Source organism: Pinus tabuliformis, chromosome 3_2, assembly GCF_031772625.1.
Source record: "Pinus tabuliformis cultivar Carrire ecotype Pingquan chromosome 3_2, CPIR1, whole genome shotgun sequence".
Lineage (NCBI taxonomy): Eukaryota > Viridiplantae > Streptophyta > Pinopsida > Pinales > Pinaceae > Pinus > Pinus tabuliformis.
This window is the reverse complement of record NC_142302.1, coordinates 992,620,128-992,637,280: the sequence shown is the minus strand read 5'-3', so window position 1 is coordinate 992,637,280 and position 17,153 is coordinate 992,620,128. Positions and strand designations below refer to the sequence as shown.

Here is a 17,153-nt window from a genome sequence, read left to right as displayed (position 1 = left end):
GGCGTGGTGATGCCCTATTATTCCCAGCCCCGCTTCAACCTTCACCATTTTGCCTTCAATCAGAGTTCCTTCCAGCCACGACCACTCCCAAATTCTTGCCTTGTCCCAGAGCAGGAGTGTTAGAGTTGAAGGGGGAGGAAGATTAAACAGACCTATAAGAGTAGTGTAAGAAGAAACATTAAAACCAAACCAAATGTCAGTGTTTCCATCCAGTCATTCCCTGTTGAGCACCATTATAGAGTCATGATTCTAGGTTTGAGGAGTGTAACCCGAATTCCCCCCAACCCCTTCATGACTTGCCTTCATCCTCACTGTGCCCAGATTTAAATGAATTTGTTCCCTCTGCCTCTCGGCTCTCCCCTTGTTCCAACCAGCCCTCTGGCTTCCTAGTTTAGGCCCTACCACAACCAGCTTGATAGACTCACAAGTTTTGGAATACTCAGGTATTGGGATGCAAGTGGTTGACCAAACTCTGACTAAATTGACAGGCCCGTCGTGGTTTGGTGACCTCGGCTCATCATTCCTTCCCCTCTGGACTTTGAAACTTCCATATAACCCAACCTTGATGGAATTGGCTGAAAGGTTGGTAAATGACATACCCAGGATAGATATAATTCCCTCCCTTCGGATTTTCATTATACCCTCGACCCTACTGTGTCTTTTGTTCCACTGAATTAACCACGACATAGCATAATTGACAGTTGCACTAGGGTTAGAGTCCCATGAATCCCCCGTAATGCCCCACGGAACCAAAGGTTTACCAGGAAGCTGAACATCGACCAGTAGGTCAGACTCCCCGCTTTATAAGGCCCCGACACCCCGTTCCTAGCCCACTGGGCTAGAAAATCACCCGAGGACCAGACAAAACTAGACTGGACAGACATGCAAGTGGTTTGGACCCCAGACACCCCTTTCTTTCCTCTCTGGCCCAGAGAATTTCTAGGCAACTACAAGCCCTCAGGGGTGCCTCGGCCCCTTCCAGGTCCCAGACACCTAGTATTGATGAAAGCAGGAGCAAAGTTCACAACCCAAGTGCTAAGAGAAGCCCCTGAACCTCCATGCAACCCCCTTTTTTCCAACAGGTTACCATATAATATAGAAATTAAAATATCGAACATCAACAATAGAGAAATGAACAAAATTCCATCAGAAACATGTGGAACCACCACCATTCATTGCCAGACCAGCCTCCATTCTTGTAGCATTGACTCCATATCAAGACTAAGGCGGGCCTGAAGTACATACTAGTTTCCCTTTGAAGCATTGGTGGCATCTTCCTACTGGTGGCAACAATCCCTCCTTCTGCAGGCAAGTTCCTCCCCCCTCCTACCAGTCTCATCTCCCATGGGAAAGTTCCTCCCCCCTGCTACCAATCTCATCTCCCATGGGCAAGTTCCTCCTCAAACCTTGCACGCATACTCTAGTGTCCCTCACCATATTTTTCCCTCATATAACTCCTTACATTACGACCATTTTCCTTCCCGAGGCAGCTGACACATGTTTCCATTCTCTCCCGGTCCTTAATGTTGCGCATGTGTTGGGTCCTTGGGTGGGCTGCCCACTAGCCTTGTCCTCTTACTTTTCACACATGTCATCGATCTACCAAGGGATCTCCTTTCTCATCACACCCCAATCGGGGGAAACATATATAAACTTTAAAAAAAACATGCAGTAAGTTTTTTTTTTCAAAATCATATGTATAATTTTGTATTTATATGAAAATTTGCCCTAAAACATAGTTATATCTTCAATAAGAATTCTTGAGCCCTATTTTTTAGTAAAATTGCAAATTTCTCCATAGGGACTTCAAAATGGACAACCAAAAACAAGGTTTTGTAAGTATATACCTTACAAAATTAAGCCACCAAAGAATTACAAATTTTTCTTGAGGGACCCCAAAAATTAGGGTTTTGTAAGTATATATCTTACAAAATTGACCCAAGAAAAACATGATTTACATGTCATACTATGTAATTCCAATCCATTTAATTATGAGGAATAGGATAGACTCTAATTCAGTCATTCATTTTTAAATCTCTCCATTGTCATTCTAAATCTTATGTTATTTTTGAAGGATCTCTTAATCCCCCATTTTTGTCTCTTGGAGTAGGAGAAGTAAGGGTCGTTCTTTATTAATTAATGACTTCACCTTCTCCATTCATTTTTCTAACTTTAATCCCTTGTAATTCTAAGAGATAACCTTCATTACTTACTGCTTGTATGAGTTTCCTCTTGCTGAGGGGAAAAGTTTCCGCCTTTTATGGTGTTTCTATATCCTTTGAGTTTTGGATATAAAATTGACTAAGTGCCAATTTCTTTATATTTTTCCATTTTCTACAATATCATCTCTTTGTTAGTATTTCAACCCTCCTTTCATTGGAGCCTATCTTGGTTTTTTTTTTTTTTCCTTCTCAACCTCTAATTTCTCATCTTTCGAATTCAGAAAAGATGAATCATCATGGTGTTTTTAGGGGAGAATAATTTTTTCTCCTTTGTAGTAGACTTCACAATATATTGTGCTAGCATAAGATCTTCTTCCAGCAATGGAATATTTTCTTCAATTATTTATGGATTTGGATTTGATAATGATTTTTTTTTATCTTTATCTTGTGAGGAGGGATTATTTTGTGGAATTTCCCCTTCTTCATTCACCATTTTAATGTCTCATAGTTGTTACTATTCTCTTTCTTCACTTTTTTTTGTTCCATATTTGCTTCCAATATTTGGGGAGGTTGATCCTTTCCCTTTATTCTCATTCCGATATGGTTTCCTTGGTTGATTGTTATGTTGTTTTACTAGGTCTCTTCTCATTTTTTGTTGTTGTCATTATCCTCCTTCTTCCCCTTGTTTTTTTCTCTTCCTGTTTCTTTTTGTAGCTTCTTGCAAAATGAGCATATTCATGGCATACTTTGCATTTAAATAGAATTTGATCATAGACTACCTCTTGGATATGGGACCAACTATCCAGATTGATATTTTTAGTCGTTTGGATCCCCTTACCAGATCCATTTTCATGTAGATCTTGGTGCAAGATATACACTCCTCTTGTGGCTTGGCACGATTAATATACTTGCTAAGGGAATTTCCAATGCTTCTGAAAGTGGTATCATTCTAACAATGCAATGGGAAAAAAGGGAGTTTCGCCCATAATAGGAATAAATATGGAACACCACTTTTTGGGTTAAAATATGGACTACATCGATCCAAATATAACCCTTGAGCCCCCATGAAATAAGGACCACTTCTAAAATCAAGTCTTGATCTACCTTGTTTTTTAAAAAGAAAGTAAAAGACCCATTTTTTGTAGAAGGTTGAAAAGATGGAACCATTGATCATGAGTTTTCATATTTTTTCCACCCACAACCTCACAGAATGTGGGGAGGGATAAATCCCCATAAACTAGCTGACCAAACCACGCTTGGCCAGTTACAAAGCTCAAGCTCTTAACTGAGGTGCAAATACGTCGTCATGCACATGTGATAATATTCTTAACCATAGATATTTTTGCATACTTTACTGTGGATATTTTTAACCTAAAAATAGACTTTGTTATAATACCATGGGCCAATAACATGATTTACTAATATCACATGCTCAGAAAACCATAATTCATGTTCATATGATATTTTTTAATTAAAGGGAAGAAAAGACATAACTACTTTTGAGATAAATCTCAACCTTTGATTTTTTTTTCACTGAAATGTTTAATGTATTTATAGATCAACAGTTAGGTTGTAGCCTAAACAATCGACATTACATGGGGACTTGAGTTCACTAGTCCTTAATACACCTAACAATCTTCTCCTTCTGAGTTTTGAGACTGTCCATTCTGTCTGTTAACACAGAGTTCCATCAATTTAAAGCGAAATCAGGATAAGAGGACTAGATGGAGAGTGTGTAGGATCCATTGGATTTCATAAACCAACAGACAGGATCAAACCCTGGAGGAATATCACATCGGCGAATGTTGTTTACAAAGGGGCAGCCTCAAGTCTTAAAATGTTGCGATTTGTGATCCCCGAATAATCACATCGAAGAAAAGCTATCAGCGATGTCAGACCATAGACCTTACCGATAAGCGATGCGATCAGTGGAACAAATCGCATAGGAACAAGTCAAGCAGAAAGACCCTAACCAATGGACAGCTGACATACCGATTTGCAATTAAGGGGTGGGCCGATCAAGCGATGTACCGATAGTTAATGGGTTGGAGATCAGCGATCAGGGCAAATTTTGATCGGCATAGCACTGTTGGGCTATGGTATGGCAATCAACATGGGCTCTTCTAAGTTTTTTTTGAAAATCCTTGTGTCAGACAACATCCCTCATTGGCTTTGATATCTGCCTCCTTGTTTGAGCTGCGGAGGATGTGAAAAAAGGAGGAGGTAAAAAAAACCAGCAGACCCCGCAGCCTCTGGAGAGTATTATTGAGAGCTGGATTGCTAAAGTGATCCTCGGAGTTTAATGTCTTTATCAAGAGCTCTGAGTCCCCGAAGACCTGAAGAGCTTTGTGTCCATGCTCCTGTGCAATCTGGCAGCCTTTAAGAAGCCCGAGAATTTTGGCCTGATTGTTTGTGCTTTGTCCTAGTCCCTAGTTGTAGCTATCTATTTGGGAGTCATCCTGAGAGTAGACCACTCCACCTACACCAGAGATCCCTGGATTGCCTTTAGAGGTGCCATCGAAGAAAACAGTTACCTTTCCCTGCTTCCTCCACCAGGTTTGGAACTCTGCATCCAGTGTTCTAATGTGCCAAGCAGGATTGAATGTGGGGTGAGCAGGTACCTTCTTACTGTCTCGAACAAGTAGGGTTCCTAGCCAACTTCATTCTTCAATTATGAGGGTATCGTCTAACTTGCTGGAGTAATTTCCTAGAGCTTCCATCAAGGACGCCTTAGCTCTGGCGACCACTGTCAAGGGAGAGGACATTACATTGTTGAATATCCAGTTATTCCGGGCGAGCCAGACTTTCTAGCAAATGAACTTGGGAATGGAGTGCCAGATTCGATTCCACGGTGATTGTGCACTGAGAGTCCTAAGGTACCTTGCAGTCCAAGTGGAGAAGAGATCCACGACTGTGCACTCGAGAGGAGTGGGTGTGTTGAGACTGTGAAGGATAAGAGCCCACACCGATTGGGCAAAGGCGCGGTTTACAAAGAGGTGGTCCACGTTTTCAGATGCCGATCTACACAAAATGCACCAATGTGGCGCTATAATTCTTTTGTGGGCAAGATTTTCACTTATCAACACTTTCCTGTGAATAAGCAGCCAAGTGAAAAAATTCACCTTGGGGATTTTGGATGTGTCCCATGTGTGCAGCTAGATGGAAGGGTTGAGAACTTGATTTTGCGTGGATTGCAAGGCTGCAAAGCCAAGCACAGAGGTATAGACACCTGTCTTCCCCCATCTCCAGAGATCCGATGCATGTAAGTTAACAGATGTCGAGCCCTTTAGCTTGTCCAAGAAAAGGTGCTTTTGGTTAAGTAAATGAATTGGCAGGTTGGGGAAGACCTAGTCCTCCCAATTCCCTTGTCTGTCCCAAGAAGAAATGTTGGCAAGACTATGCAAGCTGAGCTGGGAGAGCCAATCATGAAGATCAGCTAAATCCACTATATTTTCGAGGGGGGAATTGCCCATGATTTTATCTTGCCATATCGAAATATTTGCTCCATTTCCAGGCACCCTGTAAAGCTGGTTTTGGAAGGTGGCAAGCCCTTTTCTGCATAGGTTCCAAAGCGGCGTGCCTTTGGGAACACTGTCCGCTTGGAGGTTTCTCAATGAGACGCCTTTGAAGTATTTATTCCGAAGTAATTGGCTGACTGGATGGTGTTTGTTGGAGTAGAGCTGCCAAAGAATTTTGCCACCTAAGGCAATGTTGGCCAGGCCAGGGTCTCTAATCTGGAGACCTCCTTCCAGCTTTGGCCTTTTCACTGTGTCCCAACTAACTAAGTGAAATTTCCTCTCATTCCCTTTGCCTCCCTGCCATAGGAAGTTTCTGAGCAGCTGTGAAATCTGATCCGTGATTGTCTTTGGAGCCAGGAGGAAGGAGGCCTGATAGATAGGGAGAGAGGAAAGGACAGACTTTATGAGGATTAGCTTGCCAGCGTAGTTGAGCCACTACCCACCCTAAGCAGCTATCTTGGTTTTGGTCTTGCTGATGGCTTCAATCTAGAGTGAGGCTTGGTTAACCCCCAGGGTTAAAGGTAGTCCTAGGTATTGTATTTTGTCCCAGGAGGCATAGCCGGAAAGTCTAGGATTCTAGCAATTCAAAGGGTGGTTTGCTCCTCTGTATTCCAACTGTACACTGCACTTTTTCTTTTATTAATAAGCACTCCTGAAATTATACAAAAGCTTTGCAGGATCCCATTGAATTCCTTTGCTATTCATGTGGAAGCTCCTCCCAACAATAGAGAATCATCTGCGAACAAGGCATGATTGATTGGTTCTATTCCATTCATCGGTCAGATGCCCAGGAGAGTACCTTTGTTTCTTTTCGCTATCAGTTTCCTACTCAAGGTGTCTGCCATTATTATGTACATAAAGGGAGATAGTGGGCATCCTTTCCTTATCCCCCTTGAAGCTTGGAAATAAGAGGCAGGTCGGCCATTTACCAGCGGGGCGATCCAAGGTTTGTCAATGCAGGCCTTGATCAGGTTCACAAAAGCTGGGTTGAATCCAAAGGAGAGAAGAACTTTGTAAAGAAATGATAGTTTAACCCGATCAAAGGCATTGGTCATATCCAACTTGATCAACATCCCTTGCTCCTTCCTCTGGTGACTGGAATGCATGGATTCCTGTACAAGTATCACATTATCCAAAATATGTCTAACTCCTACGAACCCTCCTTGACTAGGAGAAATAAGCTTACTTAGCAGGGGTTTAATTCTATTTGCGAGCAATTTAGCAAGAATTTTGTAAGATGCATTACATAACAAAATGGGTCTAAATCTGTCAAAGGTAGCCGGATTCACTTCTTTGGGTATTAAGGCAAGAGAGGTGGATTTGGTGCTGCCTCCCACTTTTGCCTTTTTCTGAAAAGCCTTTTCCATTCTTAGAAGGTCAGATTTGATGATTTTCCAACAAGCTCTGTAGAAATGTGCTGAGAAACCATCGGGGCATGGGGCTTTGTCAGGCTCCATGTCCCAAATTACATTGCTGATTTCCTCCTCAATGAAGGGCTTCATAAGATTTGAGTTATTCTCCTAATTAACCAACGAAGGGATCTGGGAGAGGAAGTCATTGGAGATCGCCTCATCTCCTGTTCCATCCTATGCATATAACCGCTGAAAGTGAGTTTCAACAGCTTCTTTAACTTGGGCAAAACCTTTGGTGACTGTCCCATCTGCTGAGGTGATTTCTGAAATGTGATTCCAAGAGAGGAGAGCTTTGAACTGCTGGTGGAAGAAGGTTGTGTTTCGATCACCAGCTTTCAACCATATGCTACGAGACTTAAGCTGCCCAAATTATTATTCTTTTCTGAAGGAGTTGAAAGAAGCAAGTTGGGCAACTTGTTCTTTCTCCAATTCTTGCGTGGTTATGTCTTTGCCCTCCATCTCCAACTGTAATTCTGCTAACTATTGGACAACTTCTTTTCTATATGTGGTGAAGGTGTTGGGAGGTGTTTTGACCCACTCTTTCAGAGCTGCTTTGGTTGCTTTCAATTTTTTCTCCCAAACATAACTGGGTGACCCGGTGACCATGATGGACCAAGCCTTGGAAACAACTTCCATAAACCCATCCTGCTCTATCCACAAAGGGTTGAAGCGGAATGGTATAGGCCCCAGGTTTTCTTCCTCATCCAGTTGTAAGAGGATGGGTTTATGGTCCGAGGTGAGCTTTGGTAGGATTCTCGATGACACTATTCTCTTATCCATCAAAAGAGTGCTCTACACTAGGAATCTGTCAAGCTGGGCTGAGATATGGGCTGCCCCTGTTCTGTTGTTGGTCCAAGTGTATAACCCCTTCTTGGGTTTAAGATCAAGAAGATCCCACTGCTGAATTATGTCCTCCACAAGGGGAAGCATTGGATCTCTGCTATTGTTACCCCCTCTTTTTTCTTTTGGTTCAAGAACGATGTTTAGATCTCCTGCAATTACAATGTTCATGGGAGAATAGTTGTCTACAAAATCGAGAAGTGTTTGCCAACACTCTTTTTTCTCAAGGTAAAGAACAGGAACATAAAGATTAAACAGGGTGAAAGTGAGTTTACTTACTTTATGTCGGAGCTCAGTGTAAATCCAATGTTGAGTCTCGAAGGAGTTTTCCAGCTGGAACAATTCCTCCATCCAAACCGTGGCAAGTCCTCCTGAGGTGCCCCTTGCACTTACAACCATCCCCGCTTTGGTCTTCCAATTCGTTCTGCTTAAATCTAGAAGGGCTTCCCCTTCGATTTTTGTCTCTTGGAGCATGAGGATCTCTGGGGATTCTATTTTCATGAGATCTTTAACAGTTGCAGCCTTCGTGGGGTTCCCCAAGCCTCTACAGTTCCAAGAGACTATACGCATTATTTAATTGGGGTAGTGGAGGAGAGGCCTCCCTTTGGTGGCCGTGCTCTGGTATTTCGACCAATGGACATTTCTAGAGTGGACTGGCTTCCTTGCATTTTTTGCCTCTCTGCTTCTTCCTCTCTTGCTTCCTTGAGGGATTTCCTCCCTGCCTGCTTCGAGGGCCTTTCAAATGTCTCATCTTCTGATGAGCCTGTCAATTCCGAGGGCTTCTTTCTTGTCATGTCTGCATAAGAGGGTGGCGAAGAGCCTCTTACTGGGGAGTCGGTTTGAGTAGGGGGAACCCTTGCGTTTCCTTCTTCGTTTAATGAGGGATTGACTTGTTGTTCCACGTCACTTGCTATAACAGGGGATTCTTCCTGTGTGCTAAGAGCTGCAAAGGAATTTGAGGGAAGATCTATTCTAGGGGGTGCTACCGCTTCCGGTTATAGCTCTGTGGATGGCACAATGGATCCCGCTTGAGCCCCTTTTCCTCTCGGCTTGCTGGGCTGCTTTGATGAGGTCGTCTTCTGCATCGTTGTCCATTGATCTCCTTTCATCTTCTCTACTTCTTCCTCAATTTTCTTTTTACAGTTTCTTGCAAAGTGCCTGTATCCATGGCAATGCTTGCACTTGAAAGGCAGTTGCTCGTAATCCAGTTCTTGCACGTGAGACCATTCTGCCACTGTTAGTTTTATGGATTCTAGAAGCCCAACTTCCAGATCAACCTTGACACATATTCTAGCACATGAGTATTTTCCCTTCCTGTCTACTCTGTCAATATATTTTCCAAGGGTGTTTCCGATGGATTCTAAAGGATTCGGACTCCAACAGTGCAAGGGTAAATGAGGGAGGTGCACCCAGACAGGGACAGCCAAGGGCACATCTTGGGCTGGGTCAAAGTCTGGTGTCCATTTATTCAGGTACAAACCCTAGGGACCCATCAAGTATGGCCCATTTCTAAATATGAGGTTCCTATCTTCAATGCAGTCAAAAATGAAAATGAAATAACCCTTACCGACGAAGTGGCTTTTTATTCCTTCTAAAACCAGCAGTCTCTAGTTGCGTTGCACCCACAATTCGATGGCTCTTAGTGATGGCCATAACCCAGTGAACTGGCCGATGAGTCCTCTTTCTGCGATATTCAAGGCAGCACGTCAGGGTTCTTCAGCTGGAAGAACGACGGTCAAGATTGCTTCCATCTTCTTGACGAACTTTTGCTGGAAGGCTGAAATTGGATGCTTGCTGCAGTCACCTACCAGCTGCTTGAAGGCAAGGAGCTCAGGAGGGAGGGAGGAAGGAGGCTCAGAGCCTCCCTCTAAAGCCATGGCTGTGAGGAGAGGTCGCAGAGGGGCGCACGTAGAGGCAGCAGTGGCATGCGGGGATCTAGTTTTATAATTATATTTTTCAACCTTTGATTTTTGACTACTAGTGAGAATATTCTAAAATATTGTGTGGAGGTATCCCTACCATCCACCTAATAATTATTGATAACTAAATTAAAATTCTGGAAACCCTTTTCCAAATTAGACACTCCTATCCACATAACAAAAGCAATTCAATGTATACATACATATACATATAGATATATACAAAGACATACATTTTTAATATGTAAAATGTGAATCATAAATAAGATATTTCAATGTCAACTATGTATATATTATATAAAACAAGTGAAAATAAAATTTCCTTATAGTTAAAACATTTTATTGGTGTGTTACTCAAAACCATCATAGATTCATGTTAAATTCAAATCTCCCTTGATTCAAGAGTAATCAAATCTCAAAAAGTGCAAACATTTATAAGTTGTGTGCTTGGTACTTGTCATAAGCTTTGCATTCTAAAAAAAACTTTTATTTTGAGAGATTTGATCCTTCTTCACCCTTGGCAGATCCATGGTTAAGATAAATCGATGCTGATTCATTATGTAGAAAAATAAATTTTATGTCATGGATGTATGCTTTCTGTTTCTCAATGAAAAGTATTTAAAAATATATTAAGAATAAAAAAAACATTTTTATATAGAAATATTTCAATATCAATTATATATATGATGTAAAAAAACCAATGTAAAATAATTTTTTTAATTATATTATTAAAAAAAATTATATTAAATTATTTTTAAAATTTGATGAAATATTTAATGTTTAATAATTTTATTATTAAAATACATTACTTTTAATATGAAAGATTAAACAATATCATTAAATGTGATAAATAATACAATTTTCAAAGGCGTTTGAAAATTCTCATGAGATAATGAGTTCTTACTCTTTTATATATATATATATATATATATATATATATATATATTAAAATAAAAATAGGTAAAAATTTAGGTAAATTTTCATAATTAAATAATAGAAAAAAATTTAGTAAGTGAGATAGTTTTCAAAAACATTTGAAAGTTAATTTCAGATGATATAAATAATGAATTAAAAAAAAAAAGTTTATATAAATAAATGAGGAAAAAATTATGTTAAAATATATTTTATAATCAAATAAAATAGTTTGTAGGGTGTAAAGTAAATGGTGATAGAGTGTTTTTGTTAAAGAAATTTTTAGTGTAAAAGTTACTAATCCAAGTATGTTAAAAATTGGTGTAGTCTGGACCAAATGTAATCTTGAGATAATTTTAATAGTCTATTCATATTATATGCAAAAAAATATATATATATATTTTTAACCATGGTAAATCAATTTATTAAGTAATGAAATACAAATAAATATCACATTTAAGTACATGAAATGAAATATTTATATATGATATAAAGTCTAAACCAATTTTATTTAAATACATGACAGGAAGGAATTGGATTTGGAAATACATTTTGAGAGGGATGAAGGAATTAAATTTGATTTAAATACATGACAGGAAGGAATTAGATTTGGATTTATTAAATAACCAGAGGACCATATAAAGTGTATATATTATATCTTTTTTAAATATAAATTGGTCCTGTGACTTTTTACAAATATAAGTATGTGATTTTAATTATTATATTTATTAAAGGTATAAATTTAATATCAATATCTATAAAATACATAGATTGATTTTTTTGGATAAACATTTACAAAGACATTTATATATCCATTCACCATCAATCTAAAAATTTGGTAAACAAAACACATATATTTTATTTTTTTTTACAGAAACGGTTATGGGATTTTCATTAACTATCAGGCAAAAGGCCATAAATTCGATTACAAGAGTTGAGACTGGTTTCTTGGCATCTCTCTAACTAGCTGAACATGACACATACGCTTGTGAATCACCTCTTTTTACAGTTTTTCACATGGACTTTTTCTGCTGATTTCCCAAGCTTATGAATGCAAACGAACTGATTTAACAAAAGACAGAAAAACATAGAAATTTTTAGGGAATTGGTTCCCAAGAGATTTCATTATCTCTGAGAATAGATCCAATGCCTAGCTGGGCTGCCTTATTTGCTTCTACATCTGCTTCCTTGTTATTGATTCTCAGGATATGAAAGAATTCCAGACTTAGGAGCTTTGTCATGACTTTAATTCTTGAAATTGTCCTTGCAAGTCGAAGATCTGCCAAGTTTGTATTGGTCACCATTGCATTGATGATGACTTGGGAATCGCCAAAAACAATTGCTTCTGTGTGCCCCAGTTCTTTAAGCGTTTTGATCCCTTGAAATAGAGCCATGACTTCAGCTTGGATGCCTGTGGTGTGGCCCAGACCCCATGCAAACCTGTGGATGGATGTTTCTTTTGGATTTATAATTAGTCCTCCTACTCCAGCCATTCCTGGATTTCCCTTGGCTACCCCATCAAAGAAAAGAGAGGGGAGTGTTTGTTTGGACAACCAAGATTGAAATTCTTCATCATTTTTTCTGATTTGCCAATCTTTGAGACATATGGGCGATATTTTCGATTTTTGGAAATTGAGATTGAGTGTTGCTCCGAACTCAATGTCATGCTGGCTTAGATTTGTGTCATCATTTTTATCTCTCAGCCACTCATTTAAGTAACATTTCACTGTATTTGCTACCAGCTTGTAGTTCTGTTCCTTATCCCTAAAGATCCTTATGTTCCTCTCCAACCAAATTTGTCAGCTGATGAATTTGGGCAGAGCGGTCCATGTTGTTTTGACAATCTTGTTTTTTGGGCCTAGGCCTAGATACCTGGCCAACCACCCAACAAACAAATCCCGGACTGAGTGGGGGAAGATGGGCATAGATTTCGATGTTCCAAGGAGTTCATGCCAGAGTAGCCTTGTAAATTTGCATTCCAATGAAAGGTGAGCAGCAAATTCCGGATTTTCTTTGCAAAGAGTGCATCTTGATGGCCCTAGAAATCCCCTTTTCTGAAGCCTATCATCTGTTAGGATTTTTTGGTGGCATATCAGCCAACAAAAAAAATCGATCTTTGGAATGGTGGAGAAATTCCAGATACCAGTCCAGGGCGCTGGGTTAGGAGGTACGTGGGGTCTCTCCATGATTTTGGCATAGCCCTGAGCCACCGAGTACCCAATCTGCTTCGTTCCCCAGCCTCTCGAGTCTTTTCTTCTTGCATGTAGTGGCGCAGCTCCATGTAGCATCTGTAGCAGCGTATCATAGTCTGGCTACCACGCAGATGGCACATTGATCATTTTCCAACCAACCCAGCTGTCTCCACACCAAGTTGAAATGTCCCAGAGCGTTTTAAAGTTTGCTTCCTCCATCCACACCTTCAACTCGTTCCTTAGACTCGAGTTCACTAGAGGAGGCATGTTCATTATACTGTCATCCCATATCCTGATGCGTTTTCCATTTCCTTGTATCCAGTAGGCATTGTCTCTTATTAGCAGCCCAATTTTAAAAATTAGATTGCTGAGGGGGGACCTAATTTGGTCTTTGGGCTTCTCCAGGCACTGAAGCCTCTGACCTCTAAAATATTTCCTCCACAGCACCAGCTGAACCCATCCTGGCTTTGGAGCTATGGTCTTCCAAATCAGTTTGGCTCCCATTGCTAAATTCTGTGTGCTTAGATTTTTAAAATTTAATCCTCCCTCCTGTAGCGACCTGGAGACTGTTTCCCAGTTTACTAGAGAAATTCTCTTCTCATTATGCTTGCCTCCTTTCCAGAGAAATTTCCTAATTAGCTCCTCCATACTCTTGATGATTCCCATTGGCACCAAAAGAACAGAGAAATTAAATAGTGGTAGGCTGCTTAGTATAGATTTGATGAGCACTGATTTTCCGGCAATGTTGAGCCAGGAGGAACCCCAGGCCTGCATTTTTGTTTTGAATTTTTCTATCTGTGGGTGCCAATCCTTGCTCCTAGCCCTCTTATGGAAGATGGGCAGCCCAAGGTATTTAAAGGAGTTCCAAGATGCTGAAGTTGCAAAGCCTAGACATCTAGCTATGGAACTTACAGCAGCAACTGAAATATTCCAGCAATAAACATGGCACTTACCCCTGTTTAGTTCACTGCCCGATGCTTGACAGTAGTCTTCCAGCACTTCTTTGAATTTGTTTGCCGACAGTTGAGATGCAGCCCCTAGAAGCAGAGTATCATCTGCAAAGAGGGCGTGATTGATGCTTTTAATCCCTCTTGCTATGCACAGGCCAACAATCTCTTGATCTTGTTGTTTCTTGTTTAAATGAAAACTGAGGACAGAGGCCTGCAACACAAAGAGGAGGGGTGACAGGGGGCACCCCTGCCTCAGCCCTCTAGATGCTTTGAAGAAATCGACAGCCCTGCCATTCACTAAAGGTGCAATCCAGGGTTCGGAAATACATGCTCTGATCCACTTGATAAATTTTTGACCAAAACCAAGTTTGTGCATTACATCAAACAGAAATCTATGTCTTACACGATCAAATGCATTAGCTAGGTCGAGTTTAATAACCATACCTTTTTCTTTTCAACGAAGACTGGAGTGGATCGCCTCTTGGACCAAGATGAAATTATCTACCAGCTGCCTACCCTGTATAAAGCCACCTTGATTCTCCGGGATGACTTTAGGGAGGATTTTCTTCAATCTGTTTGCTATAACCTTGGTGATCACTTTGTATCCAATGTTACATAAGGATATAGGGCGAAATCTATTAAATGAGTTAGCACCTTTTTCTTTAGGAATGAGAGCGAGGAATGCTGAGTTTGTGCAGCCTCCAATTTTCTGGCACTCTTGGGACTTTTGGATCATTTTCAGAAGCTCCTTCTCAACTATCTGCCAACATGTTTGAAGAAATCTGGGCGTGAATCCATCTGGACCCGGGGCTTTATCGGGTTCCATTGCAAAGAGAGCTTCTTTAACTTCATTTTTGGTGATTTTATCTTCAAGAGCCTGGTTCATTTTAGCAGTGATGAGGTTGGGGACAACATCTATCAGATTGGCGTTTTGGCTGGTCTCCACGCCTTCAGTATACATCTTCTCAAAGTGGTTTGACGCTGCCCTCTTAATGCTGGCAAAGTCTTTTAGAGTGCAGTTATCTTTTTTAATTTCTGATATAGAATTTCGGCATTTCCTGGCTTGAGCCTGCTTGTGGAAAAAGGAAGAATTTCGATCTCCAGCCTTGAGCCATAAACTCCTTGACTTGAGCCTCCAGAATTCTTCTTCTGCCAGGCAAGCCCTATGGAATTTTTGTTGCAGCTGATATTCCTTGTCTAGCTCTTCTTTGGTGATTTCGGCAACTTCCAGGTGGAGGTGTTGTTTTTCCAGATCGTTTTGTATTTTTTTTCTGTCCACAGCGAGGTTGGGCAAGGTCTTTACCCAGCCTTTCAGCATCACTTTAACTCTGCGTAGTTTTTTCTCCCATACAAAGAAAGGAGAGCCCTTGATTGGCTCTTTCCAGCATTCTCTGATCTTTTGCATGAAATCTATCTCTTTGGTCCATAGAGAGCTAAATTTGAAAGGTATAGGTCCTAGATCCTTAGTAGTTAACAGTTCTAGGCTGATAGGCTTGTGATCTGAAACACTACTATGTAGAATACGCATTCTAGCCTCTAAACCCAGAAGCAGGAAGGAGCTTTGAACAAGAAATCTATCAAGTCTTGCCGCTATATGTCCCAGTCCCACTCTCTTGTTTGACCAAGTGAACGTGCTTGTGACTGGTTTTATATCTAGCAGATCCCAGTCTTGCATGAGGTCTTCTGCCCATTCTCTTGCCGGATCCCTGACTATGCTTCCTCCTCTTTTTTCTGTTGCGAGGAGGGTGAGATTTAGATCTCCAGCTATAATTATATTTTCCAAATTTTCTAGATCTGCCAGACTTTTGATGGAGTCCCAGCAGTTTTTTTTCTCACCTGCATTGTTAGGAGCATACACATTGAACAGACAAATAATCTCCTTTGATTCTAAATGCTGCATTTTAAAAAAGATCCAATGGGTATTCAGGGACTCAGAGATTAATGAAAACTTATTTGTGTTCCAAAGCGACCCAAGTCCTCCCGTTGCTCCATGGGAAAATATTGCATGCACTCCATTTTTATTCCAAAATGTTTTGCTTGCTTGGAGGAAAGTTGTTTCTTCCAATTTGGTCTCCTGGATGAGGAGGATATCTGGGGTTTCCAATCTTATTAGGCTATGCATTTCTTCTTCCTTAGCTGTGGTGCCCATTCCCCTACAATTCCAGGAGACTATCTTCATCGTTTATTTTTGCCTTGGTGGGCTCCCTTAAAGCCCCGGGATTGGATCCTAGTCATCTTCAGGGTTTTTGCTAGAAGCTTCTCTAGCATTGGCTGGCTGCCCTGGAGCTTGTCCTTATAGGTTTCTTGTTCTCTCTTTTCCTTTGCAGATTTGCGTCCTCTTGTAGATCTTCTAGGAGAGGACTGGGATTCACCGATTTCCCCTTCTTCCTTCGATTCCTCGCACTCTTGGGTTTCCTCCTCTTCTTCTGAAGCCTTCTCTTTGGATCTCTCTGGGATTTTGATGGAGGGGGAGGTTTTAGAGGGAGAGGTCTCCTTTGGAACTTCTGTCTCCTGCGTGTTCATGATTTCAAATCTGAGGATTTCAAATTTATTCCCTTAGCTTTCCCTGGCTGGTTTCTGAGCAGGACCCTCTTGAGGGGTTTTGGAGCTTCCGTTTGCGTTCTTCATGTGAGAGGTTTTGGATCGCTTTTCCTGATTCCATCCATCCTCCTTCCCTTTTTCTTCCACCCCTTTGGACGAGCAGTCTCTGGAAAAGTGCCCGTAGACATGGCACTTCCGGCATTTGAATGGCAGTTGCTCATAGTCCAGTTTCTGAACATGGGTCGAGGGACCTACAACTATTTTGATGGCTTCCGGAAGTCCAACCTCCAAATCTACCTCAACACAGATTTTGGCGCAATCATACTAGTCCTTGCTGTTAGCCTTGTTTATAAATTTTCTGAGGGTATTACCTATGTGCTTCAGAGACTCCCAGTTCCAACAGTGGACTGGAAGGTTGGGGAGTCTCACCCACACAAGAACCGCTGTAGGTACATCCACCGCCGGATCAAAGTCTGGCGTCCATTTATTTAAGTACAGCCCTTAGGGGCCCATGAAGTAGGGGTCATTCTTGAAAATAAGATCTTTGTCCTCTTTTGCAGTAAATTCAAACAAAAAGTATCATCTCCCGAGGAAGTAAGAGGTTACCTTGTTTTTAATCAATGGTTCCCAGTTCCTGGCGACCCAGTTCTTGGTTGATTTCGGGGAAGGCCAAAGACCTGTAAACTGACCAACCAATGCCCGATCTA

The 17,153-nt window shown here is 40.9% G+C and overlaps 2 protein-coding genes across 2 annotated transcripts; both read right to left on the bottom strand.

Annotated features, from left to right (window-relative positions):
- Window positions 1-7,884: 7,884 nt before the first annotated feature.
- On the bottom strand, window positions 7,885-8,502 carry LOC149183950 (uncharacterized). Its single transcript, XM_089415154.1, has one exon. The coding sequence runs from the start codon at window positions 8,500-8,502 to the stop codon at window positions 7,885-7,887; it is 618 nt and encodes a 205-aa protein (XP_089271280.1).
- A 3,358-nt stretch (window positions 8,503-11,860) lies between these two features.
- On the bottom strand, window positions 11,861-12,256 carry LOC149183949 (uncharacterized). Its single transcript, XM_089415153.1, has one exon. It carries the CDS (start codon window positions 12,254-12,256, stop codon window positions 11,861-11,863), a length of 396 nt encoding a protein of 131 aa, XP_089271279.1.
- Between the last annotated feature and the right edge of the window lie 4,897 nt (window positions 12,257-17,153).

What these genes read in the sequence shown, in the direction of transcription:
- LOC149183949 (XM_089415153.1), bottom strand. Translation starts at nt 12,256, where the DNA reads ATGGCTGGAGTAGGAGGACTAATTATAAATCCAAAAGAAACATCCATC.
- LOC149183950 (XM_089415154.1), bottom strand. Translation starts at nt 8,502, where the DNA reads ATGCGTATAGTCTCTTGGAACTGTAGAGGCTTGGGGAACCCCACGAAG.